Here is a 12299-nt window from a genome sequence, read left to right on the forward strand (position 1 = left end):
TGTGTCAAACCAACCTGAATACTATAAAAAATGAAAAAGCTTTCTTCTAATCATCTAATCATCATTTCTGACATTTTTTTTTTTTTTCTAGTCCCTTACCCACAAGCAAACACTCTTGGATCCTCACATTTATATAAACAGCCAATTTGCAAAGGGTTGAATTGGACTCTTTAAACTGCAGCAGGATCTGATCTGAAATGACCTTCTGAGAGGATCCACGATGCTGTGGGTGATAGAGGGAAAATAGACCTCCAAATAAAGGCTGGGGGTCGGGAGGGAGGGAGGGGTGCTGCCAGAGGCACAAAGATCCTGTCAGTATTTCCTTTGCACTTCAGCAAGCCTCAATATGTCCAGATAAGATACAGTGCATTATAATATGCATGAACTGAGGGGAAGGCCAAAGCATTCACTGCCTGACTGTTAGCAGATCTGGAATAAATAAACATGAGGTCATGTTTATGCAAACACACTCCACTTAAATCCCAGCCCTCGCTGCGAGTGTGTTTGATTAATAGCAGAATTTAGCTGATTAGCCACGTCCAATCACATAGGCGAGGAAGTTTGTGACCTAAGGGCTCATATTAAAGAGAAATTACGCTTTAATTATACGCAAACACACACATTACACGGGCAGCCTGAGCGGCGGGAGGAGGTGTTAATTTGTGTGTGTGTTTGGGTGTGTGTTGTGTGCGCGGGCCCCTGCAGAGGTGTAAATGTGAGCGTGTCAGTGGGGCGCTGGCTCCTGTCAGCTCTCACCGCTCTCTGGTTGACGTCCGCTCCGGAGCGCGCCATCATGTCCACCATCTCCACACGGCCCTGCTTGGCCGCCCAGTGGAGCGCCGTCTGCAACACACACATGCAAACACAGCAGCTGTCAGTCACCACACATCTGTCAATCACACATGTGATGTACACCTGGGCTTCAGAAGAGATACTGCAAGCACTGGACTCACCTGAACATTTACTTGTTCACAAACATCATATTGACACTGAGTGCATTTTGCTTCATATGAATGCTTTTGATGATTTCTTTAAAGAAATAATTTACCCCAGTAAGTATATTCTGCCATTATTTACTCAGCCTCATGTGGTTCCAATCCTGAATGCTGTTATTTTTTTCACAAAAGAGAGACTTTTTTTTTTTAAAATAGTTATTCACTGAAAATCTTGGTTACACTTTATTTTAAGGTGTCTGTGTTATAATGTAATTATGCATTTAAGTACAGAGTAATATTAATTAACTACATGTACTTACTACATGGTTAGGGTTAGGATTACTTGCACGTAATTATGCATAATTTATTGCTATTATAATAGTAAGTACATGTAACGTGTAACACGGACACCTTATAATAAAATGTAACCAAAATTTTCTTCTCTGTATTAAACCTGCAAGGCCCATTTTTGTAAGGTAAATTTATTTTGTAGTCCATTTTTTAGATATACATTTTCAGTGAATTTCACCGCAGTATATCTGTGACTATACATATGATTTATCGCATTACAATGTATTATCTCTTTTTGTTTTCGTATAATAATAATAATAATAATAAATGTTAAAATGTATTTATTAATTAATTAATTAATTAATTAATTTAATTATTTATTTTCCACCCGAGTGAGCAACAGGGTTTCATATATAGACTGAATTATTATAAACGAATTATTATTACTATTATTATTATTTTTATTTAATATTATAATGATTTCTATAGTGTGAGCAGAGTAAAGCTGAGTGTTGTTAGTATTGTTAGTGTAAATTTATCTAAATTCAGAAAATATAAATGTAAATGACATTTTAATGAAAACTATTTTTCAATTCAATTTTACATTTATTTTATTTATTTATTTATTTTGAAAAAACATGCACTTATGAATCACGCACATTAAAACCAGTGATATGCATTAAAAATATAAATAGGATCGAAGTTATTTTATCATTTTATAATTTTATCATCTATCTTTCTTTCTTTTTTTCTTTGTTTTTATTTTAGACTCCAGTACGGAAGTTTTGTCTCTTTATCGCCATTTCTTATCGAAACACAATTTTTTTTTCATCGCAAGTTACTTGTGGAGTTGATAATTTCACGGATGAATCATGCTCATCATATCAGAGCGGATCTGTCATGTTACATCCACATACGCCATTTATCCGAAAATATGTCATCTGAACAATAAGTAACATATCTGCCCCTTTTGTTCTGACCAATTGAAAACAGAAATGTTAAAATATAAGTCACTTCAGAGCAGAATAGTTCTAGAGCGAACAAGGGTGCTAATGTTAGCTAGCTACTTAATGAGCCACTGAAATATAGAAAGAAACATCTCTGTGTTAGTGTTCAGTGTCCTCACCTCAAACTGACATTTTCCACAAAATCAGACCCAGAAGCTCAAATTATAAATCAATATTATAAGCTTACCATTGTGAAGGGGAAGGGGAAGGAGACAGTTTTGAATACATGTACTTGCTGATTTTAATCAATCAATAACTGATTTTTGTTCACTGCTTACTGAAAATATTGAATTGTTTATACTATACTTAAATAAGATGTTGACTTTAGTTAGTTCAGAGGCCTGTTTCAAATCTGTTATAACAGTGATATAATCATTATAAACACTTTGACAATACCTAAAACAGTGCAACCCATTATAAACCGTTTACAGCCTTCTTTTCCATTCACTTCAAATTAAATATAGTGTTGTGAGACAAGAACTAAACATTCAATGACATTTAGACATTTTTAAGTGTGTTATAAAAGTCCAAATACCAAAGTCCAACATTTTGGGTCACTGTATCTGAAGCCTATTTATGAAGCACCTATGAAAGCTGTGTTTGGGTTCATTTGCATAAGCAGATTTGGTCCCATATGAATGAATGAGAACAGGCTTGAGTCATTTACATAGCAGCTAATTCAGCACAATATTAGCTCACTGAGGCCAAACTAAAAGAGCCAAACTCAAGGACGCCAACTCCACTGCTGTTAAACTGCGGGCAGTGACCATTACATAATGTAATGCCAAGAGTTTTTTTTTTTTTTGTATACTGTATATATCACTGCTACATAGTGAAGTTATAAAAAAGTAAGTAACAAGGTTGCAGATTTAGCTTAAATCAGTGTTAAGTAAGTATTATTGATATAGCATTATATTTTTGTTAATTAATTTTTATTTATTTTTTTACTGTGTTGTTGTTTTTTTGTCATTTTTATTAGTTTTATTTACATATGGATGTAGTTTTTATTAATTTATAATTCAATTTCAATTTAATTCTCATTTTAAGTAAGAATTAGAAATGTTGCTTTGGCAGTTTTTGTTTTGTTTTTTGGCAGTTTTTTTGACAAAAGATTTTATTTCATTTAAAAAAAATTATTTCATGTACCATTTATTTATATATTTGTTTGTTTGTTATAATAACCCAGGCCTGAATTAGAAAGTATGTCACAATTTTAATTCGTTTGATCAAACGTGCGATTAATGACATCACACAAAATAAAAGTTTTGTTTACATAATATATGTGTGTGTACTGTGTATATTTATTATGTAGATATAAACACACACATACAGTATCTATTTCAGACAAATGTTATATGTTTATATATTACATATATTTATATATAATATAAATTATATGAATATAAATATATACTGTAAATACATGTAAATATTTTCAAAACATATACTGTATGTGTTTGTATAATATATATATATATATATATATATATATATATATGTATATATATATATATATATATATATATACATACACACACAGTACACACACATATTATGTAAACAAAACTTTTATTTTGGATGCGTTTAATCATTTGACTGCACTAATTTTAATACATATTTAAATATTTGTATCATTTATCATTGCTATCACTGATCTTTATGTTTTTCTAAACACGAATGTCCTCTAGATTACACAGTCTCTAATGCATGAATACTGATGAACGTACAGGCTACTTACAAACTTCAGGACCAAGTGAGGAGTTCCAAGTGTTATTTTTTCATTCATTGTGTGTCAGAGATCCCCAGAGCGAGACAGTGAAAGAAAGCAAGAAAACAACATCAGTAATAGGATAACACAACTCTTTTGGGCCTTGTTGCTCTCCATAGTCGCCATTGTGTTTCATCACATCGGCGTGTTTGGCCAAAAGCTCAGAGTGTTTCTCTAGTCCCCATCCACATTCACACGGAGCGGGACATCAAAGCCGGAGCAGCCGTGCTTTTGTCAAACTCTCCTCCCCAATTTTCTGTCACCAAGTTTTATCTCTTCCAAATCAGCGGCAGCCTTTAACCTATTCTGAGCCGATTAGCTGAATGCTTGATTTGAGCATTAGAGAAACTATAGCAACCTGTAATCTGCCAAAGAGCGAATCAAAAAGCCCTATGTATCTTGTCACGCAAGAGCTGGCAGCCCACCTTGACCCCATAAGCCGTCTCTTACAGAGCCCTCGCTAGGCGGACAGGGCCCCGCTTTATTCACACACATGCAATCCGTTGAGAAATGTCCTCTTCTCTGTTGGTCTCTGGCCAGTCTGTGCCCCGTCCTGAAGAGCAACAATCTGCCCAGGTCTATGATCCTTTAGTAAACAATATCCACTGAAAAGCAAAACCTAGTGCAGCTAAGATGTTAGCTGAATCTATTAGAGCATTAAACATCAAGGGCCCTATCATACACCCGACGCAATGTGGCGCAAGTGTTTTTGAGAGTTTCAGCCTGACGTAGTTCTCAGTTTCACATCCTGTGCCGCGTTGTTTAAATAGCAAATGCATTTTTGCACCCATTTGTTTTTGCAATGGGTTTGTGCGGGTGTTGGTGTGTATTGTTGTTCGTGTTGCTATTTTGAGGAACTGAAAATAGACTGCGCCATAGACCAACTCAAACCTGGTCTAAAGTTTGGCGCAATATTTTTTCTTTGTTGTTTAAAGAGCGTGTTAGTAATATGCGCCTATAGGCGGGTGCACAACGCGCGTACACTTTGCCTCATCGACACACAGGGACGCACAGCAGCACACAAACATTTTTAAAAATGAACAATTACATTCCGCCATGTAGATAGGGGGATTTTTAAAGGGGATGGGAGATGAGACTCTGATTGGTTTATTGCACGTTATGCCCAAAAAACACCCATTACTCATTAAGAGAATAGGGACAACCCTTTTAGACCATGTGTATGGGCAAGATGAACGTTTTACTGTTTTTGAGATTGGGGAAGTGGATTTTGGAACGTGTTGAGTGCACCTGCGCCGTGCGCTTTAGACCATGCGCTTAGATCCTTAAAATAGTGCCCCAAATTTCCATATCCTTGTGAAAAATAAGTAGGCCTACAATTCAAAATACATTTAAAAAGAGTAATTTTAATATAGCTTACACTTAAGCGTGAACTGAATGTAAAAACTGAATGTATTTCTGTACAAACACATCTTTAGGTTGCAATTTAGAATGTTTTAAATATATTAGCTTATATAAAATATCAAATAACACACTAGAGTTAAACTTACAATCATAAAGCACTTTCCATGAGCTTTAGTGCAGTATGTTATTCAAATATGCTTAACTCTTTAAAGCAGAAAACCTTTATTTTGACATTATTACTAAAATATACTTTTTTAAAAGTCTTTAAAACACTTAAGTGGTATTTAATTTCATTAATAATATATTATCTATGAGTACTTTTTTTTTTTTTTTTCGTGCACATTCAATACAATTTGGGGGATTTTGTGACACAGATATAATTTTGAGGTGTTTGCTAAGGCATTTAAACAAACCCCAGACCAAAGTGTTTGTCTGTTTATTTATGTATGTATTTTGCACCATTTGGTAATCAAACATGAAAGATATCTAAAATTAGACTTGTGGAGTTTATTGTTACTTTTCAAAGTGATTTACAGTTCGTAGACAATAAAATGGGTATAAAACATATGGATATGATAATGTGGTGATGCTTGGACAGTAAATTTATTTTATTAAATAAAGCCTTTTAAACAAATCTAAGAAAACTAGAAAGTTAATTTGTATTATTATTATTATTATTTATAATAATATTAATATTAATAATAATCAGATGTTTAAAAAAAATACTCAAACAGAGAATTTCCATTCCCCCAGTCTGATCAAGCTGAGCATAAGAAGCAGTGTAATTTTCATGTGTGTGTGTGTGTGTGAGAGAGGTTTAGTGTGTGCCAGATGGAGGCTCTGTCTTTTATTGGCAGTGTGAAAGGACAGCTTATAGTGCTCCTCTGTGGTCGGGCTCAATAGAGAGGGTGAGAGCAGACCCTCACACACACTCTCTCACTCAAAGCCTGATGCTTGTCACCATATGGAGCTGTTTAAAAACGGCCATAGCTCCACACAAAAGAGCAACATTAACAGCCTCTTACAATGACTGCTGGGATAACACTGAATTATTGCACAGGGAGAGCAGTCACACACACACACACACACACACACACACACACACACACACACACACACACACACACACACACACTCACACATACCTTTCATGACCTTATCACTCAAATGTGAGGATTGATAATACTGAAAGCTTTGAATATTTTCAATTTCAGATAGAACTGAGGGGACTGTTCTCAGCTGTTTTGCTTCAGGACCCAGATTTTGTGGCGATCCAACACAATATAAAAATGTTTATTGCAGAAAAGAAAATCAAACTGTATAAGCTCACCAATATGCACATTTTATAACATTATATGAACTAATTTCATAATTTAATGTATTTATAAACAACAGAAATTCAGTTTACTAGTCATTATAGTTCGGCTGACAGAACATAACACTTTAAAAGTTTTAAACCCTATTTCGTTTTCCTAACTATGCAAAATGATATGGCTAGTCACTTATTATTAATTTTATTTAGCATTGTTTGTTCCCATACTATCTGTGACCATACCAGAAGAGTTGTGCTCTACTAGTTAATCACCACTGCATTAGACGAACATTCATTCTTAATAATTAAATAATCCAAATTTTATAGCAGACCATTTTATTTAATATTTGTATGTGCTATATTATATTATATTATATATATTATATTATATTATATTATATTATATTATATTATATTATATTATATTATATTATATTATATTATATTATATTATATTATATTATATTATAGAGCACTGCAATAAAGGATTTTTGTAGTAATTTAGCATCCTCCTGGTTCCTGATTTTTCCACTGGCTTTTGGGATATTTTATTATTTTATTTATTAACTTTTATAAATTTTGAAACCTAAACATAATTGTTAGAAGTACAAATGCTAAACACAAATTAACTATGCTACAGTCACATGATTTTGATGTCTTATTTCAGGCAACTAACCAAAATCCCATTAAAAAAAAACCAAAAAAAAAAACCAGAAGTACTAAAATGATAACTCGTTTCTGGATTTGGCCTACAAAACTATGCCACCCCTACAGCACTCCTTTAGAGTATCAAGTGTTTTGCTTACCAACATGCTAACATTAAGCTCTATTGAACTCAGTCTACAGTGTGTTTTGAGCAAGAAAGTCTATTTGTATGACAGAGTTTCTGCTTGAATAGATTAATAAAATCCCTCTTATGAAGGTCCATTTCAGTTAGGATGCTGCCTTAAAAGGTTTGTGTTTAGTACATAGCATATCTTACACTAGCAGATGAGAACAAGCCCTCCGTCTGCTTTCATTATCATAAGAATTGAAAAAGAAACAAAACATTGCTGACTTTTCAAGGTATATATTACCTCTCATCTCAGAAAACTGTTAAAATCCCACCACATTTACGCTGCAGCACTGTGAAATGTTTTTGTAAACATACAAAAGGCCAATAAAAAGATGTAAAGAGTCTTCTTTATCCTAAAACTTAAGCATGAATTTAATCCTTTTATACCACAGTAGCTCAATCCTTTATTCCTATTGGCTGAGAGATGCGGAGAGGTGCATGTCCGCCCCGAGGCGGCTGGAGCAGTGCCTGTTTGTTAAACTAATAATTGCCGTGTCATTACACTATAATTAGACACAATGATCATTCGGCTGCCTGTGCGGATAGAGAGGGCCGCATACCAGACACACAAATTAACATGAATTAAATACCTCATCATTGCAATTATTAATGTTGAACAAGAGTGCTCAACTCCTGCATGAAGATGCCTGAAGGTGTAAACCACCATGACCATGTTTTCATATATTAACACTGGTTTCTCTCATTATTAGATTGTGTGCTCCAGAAAACAGAGGCAAAGCTTTTTAATGTACGTTGAATTAATAAAGATCAATGAAAAAAAGCAGTGATATATGCACATTTCATTACTGTTCGTCAGTGCTGTAAGAATGAAATCAATTGTGTTCATTTGAAAGATAAAAGGGTATAAGAAAAATAGATATTAGAAATTGAAAATTACATTTTCTAAAGAATTAGGTTGCTTGTCAATATACGCTTCAAATAACACTTCAATTTTCAAACTGTGAAAGTTTTTTTTTTTTTTTTTAAGATTTATTGTTGGTGTTTTATGCCTTTATTTCGATAGGACAGCAAGTTGACAGGAAGCAAACAGTGATGCATATCTGCCCACAAGGTGATTGGCGCTGAAAAACTGCCAGTTTTACCAGTTTTTTCAAACTGAGAAAAAAATTAAAAGCAAAGATGCAAATAGCCGCAAATTTGTGCACTATGACATGACAAATTGGGCAACACGTTTGCTGTGAACAGGTGATATTCGCCTCAATCGCATCTTCGACACATGTTGAAAAAAATTCAACACGAGCAGAAAATTCGCATGATGCGTTGTCGCGCAAGTCAATCAGCGAAGAGCTTAATGACACGTCTGCTTTGACATGTCCAGTTGTACAAAAAAAATGGAGGGAGAGCATTATTATGTTTTTATTCACGTAAATGACACAAAAAACATCTCACGTGGATATGCACTTTGCTTTTGGCGTGAACAAACTATTAAGGATCATCATATATGGGGGTCCTTAGCATCGACACCTACGTTAGTGTATTGTGGGTGGTCACCAGGGCACTGGGGGAAGTCTGGATGGTTTTTAGTATGTTGCTAAGTTGTTGCTAGAGTAGTCTTTGTGGTTGCTTACTGGCCTAAATCAAAAGAGCCCACACAAAAGTCTCTGTGATATTCTGGTCCCTTGATATAACCCGGGTCCCTCCTCCACCATGGGAAGGCTTGCCTTAGCAAACACCACTAACAAACTTGATATAACAAAAATGACTCTTAGAGAGCATACTTACCCCCTGGAAATCCAATGAAGTCATTGAAGACAACAGTGATGGAAGACAACATGGATCAAACATTGTCCTGATGCAAATGAAATACTGTACAATGGACTCTAAGCAACATTCTAGTCGAGAGAGCTAATGAGATCTAATGAAAGAAGTACTCTAAAGAGAACACCTACTCAACTAATCCATTCTACTTTCATCAACACATCACAAGGCTAAAGTTGGCCAGCCCAAGAGGAGAGGAGCATTGTTGTGAAGCTCAGACTAAGGGAAGGACCAAATCTTGGTACATAGATTAGCATCCACAGAGGGGATTATAGACACCTACTCCCATTTCAAAGCTTCCCGTTTTTGAAGTTTGGGGGCGGTTGGCTCTAAGCTGAGAAATTGTGAGTCTAAAGGCTAAACTCTCATTTGATTCCTCTGGGATCTCCTCAGCTTAATCCCCAGATCCTGGTCTCATCTTCCCTTGTTATTCGATCGCCTCAAGATCAGTGTCCAACCTGGCTACAGACACCCCCTTCTCATTTCCAGCCCCTTCATTAATTTCTCTTAAGAAGATTAGCAAGCCCTTAGATGTTATTGTTTGCAAATCTGATTTCCCTGGTGTCATATTTTAGTAAACAACAGCATTGCGATGGATGCAACTGACCAGTGGGAGTCTCTACTCATACATGCATATCATTCATCTAAATACCCCCAATCTTGCTGTCTTTTTTGACTTCCTTTTCATTGCGATCAGAACTGACTCAGCTCGATGAACAAGCTACTAATAAAAAGTGGTTAACTGTTTTGAAGGTATTCGCATTCTACTACAATACAAATTAAGCAAAAAGATCAAATTTCGAAAAAACTGGTTCATTTAAATGAACTGCAATTTTCAACACAGTTGCATTACAATTCATAAATATTATGTTTTGGCAATGTCATTCACACGTTTTCATACAGCTTACTCGCCCTACGGAGGGTTAGGTTTAGGAGTGGGGTCAGAGGTACAGTTTGAAGTTTACTTTCATTTTATCACAAATGGTACATTTTCACAATTTACAAATTTGTATGAAACCACGACCTCGAAAAATACTTTTCCGCTTCTTTATTTTGTGAGATCATGTTTCTCAAATTGGTTAATATGAAATAGAGGATGGGCATTTAAGGCTTAAATATATACTTGGGCTTACAACTGTGTTCCCAATGAATTTTACTCTCTCTATGCCATTAGTTTTGCACAATTTTTTACTTTTTAATGGGAAAGATACTCTGCTTGAAAACAAACTGTTACCCTACTAAAATTAGTAGTTACGTTGGTAGTTTTGGTATTTTGAGTATCACAACACTGCCTACAGTTCCCATCCCAACCAGCCTCAGATAACAATTGATGATCTTCTTGAAACAACACTTGAGTATAATTGCGGACAACAGATAGAGAAGGGTAAAACTAAGAATTACATCAAAAGAGTGACAAACTGTTTGCACAAGTTCTTTCTAGTGGCATGAAGCAGAAGCAAAGAGTACGGGGATGAAGGGGTATAGGTAGAGTCCTCATGTACTTACGGTGACAAAGTCCTGCGGAAAGAAGAAAGAAATACATCAAATGAGATTGTAGACATAACGGACACATAAATTAAACATGGTCAAAGGATGTACCACACAAAGTCACACATTGCAATTTCAATGGCACGGCATTTCCTGCAGGGATTCACAAGGGACTCAAGGTAACCGTTTGATTGGGAACGAGGAGGCACTAATTAATTTGAGAATCTGTTATCTTGCTCTGTATCTGCGTCTATGAGAGGGGTTTGAACCATTTGGCTGTGATGTTTCAAACACAAAGAGCTTCATTTCCCCTAGAGACGCCAATGCCAAGTTCAGCCCACAAACCCTTTTCAATCCTGCCAAGCAATTCCAGCCATGCCATTAATTCCACAAAGCCAAATGTAATTGATTGATAAGGGCCTGAGATTAACCTTTCCTATGAGTTTTTGTCTCTCAATCGTGATGGCCACATAAGATGCTGTCTATCCCATCAACACTATCGCTTTTATCTAAACCTGGTTAAGAGCATTGGCCATTACTGTTGACCTGGGGGGACTGGACGAGCAAAAAGGTCCACTAAAAATGTCCATCTTTGACTGCCACATCTGAAGTCTGATCTGACGAGAATGTCCCATCTTATCTTTAAAGACAATGAAGATGCATTTGAACCGGTTCCTTGTTTGAAAAATGCATTGTGAGGTACAGAAGAAAACCTTGCTTGCTCTTTGGAAATGCCCTGTTGTTGTCTAAGTTAGCATCACTTACACAAAAGAACATTTTGCTGTTATCAGCACTAGCATGCTAGTGGACACATGATTTAAAGTGTTCTCTTTGGCGACAGCAGGTAAACAAACTTGCACTAAGATTATGAAATCCGTTTGACTTTGAAAACTAGTGGAAAGAACGATCAATGTTGATGTTGAGAAACAAAAAAAGCTAACTATGTTAACTATGCTACTATGTAAAGCTAACTATGTTTTAACAACACTTTTTAATGTAGGTTTTATAAAAAGGGTAGCTTGCAGGAATTTTTGGGCCATGATTTACTACTGATTAATTACTAATTAACATGCAACTCAGCTAGAGACTCAAGGTTAGTAACATTAATAACTATTGGTTCTTGCACTGCAAGGCTGTAAACACATACTGGTGCTTTAGGACTTAGTTCAAGAGTAACTGTTTCAAAGTAATTCCTAGAAATTTTTGGACACAAATGGCACTGTTTTCTGAGAATGTTCCATTAATATCTGGTTAAACTAGAGTAAAATAAGTAGCTATTAGCAGTAGCTACAAAGGTGGTGAGTGTTTTTGCCAGTTGCTCTACAACAACGCTGCAAGCACTTAGCAGCACCAGCCGTTCCCTGTCATCCTCACTCACTGCGTAAATTCACTAAACTTCATGGAAATTTAATAAGAGCTGCTGCTTTGGGCCTCACTCCCGTAGAGCCACGACCTGCTGCTGCTGCCAGGCACATATGTGATGATTTACAACCAGACACACGTCTGCCACCTTCCTTTTCTT

The 12299-nt window shown here is 35.6% G+C and overlaps 1 protein-coding gene across 7 annotated transcripts in view; it reads right to left on the bottom strand.

The window, feature by feature from the left end:
• The window catches only part of LOC109055275 (ankyrin repeat domain-containing protein 1), an 86539-nt gene that overhangs the window by 16815 nt on the left and 57425 nt on the right, over nt 1–12299 (bottom strand). For 3 of the 7 annotated variants that reach the window (XM_042753616.1, XM_042753613.1, XM_042753612.1), the window contains 3 exons: nt 10796–10807; nt 10705–10707; nt 757–843 (listed from right to left, as the gene is read on the bottom strand). In XM_042753616.1, the coding sequence (XP_042609550.1) occupies nt 757–843; nt 10705–10707; nt 10796–10807 (102 nt within the window). The remainder of the gene's footprint in view (nt 1–756; nt 844–10704; nt 10708–10795; nt 10808–12299) is intronic. The other 4 variants (XM_042753615.1, XM_042753614.1, XM_042753618.1 and 1 more) reach the window with 2 other exon arrangements.

The sequence above is a fragment of the Cyprinus carpio genome, chromosome B25 (assembly GCF_018340385.1).
Source record: "Cyprinus carpio isolate SPL01 chromosome B25, ASM1834038v1, whole genome shotgun sequence".
In the NCBI taxonomy this organism is placed as follows: Eukaryota; Metazoa; Chordata; class Actinopteri; order Cypriniformes; family Cyprinidae; genus Cyprinus; species Cyprinus carpio.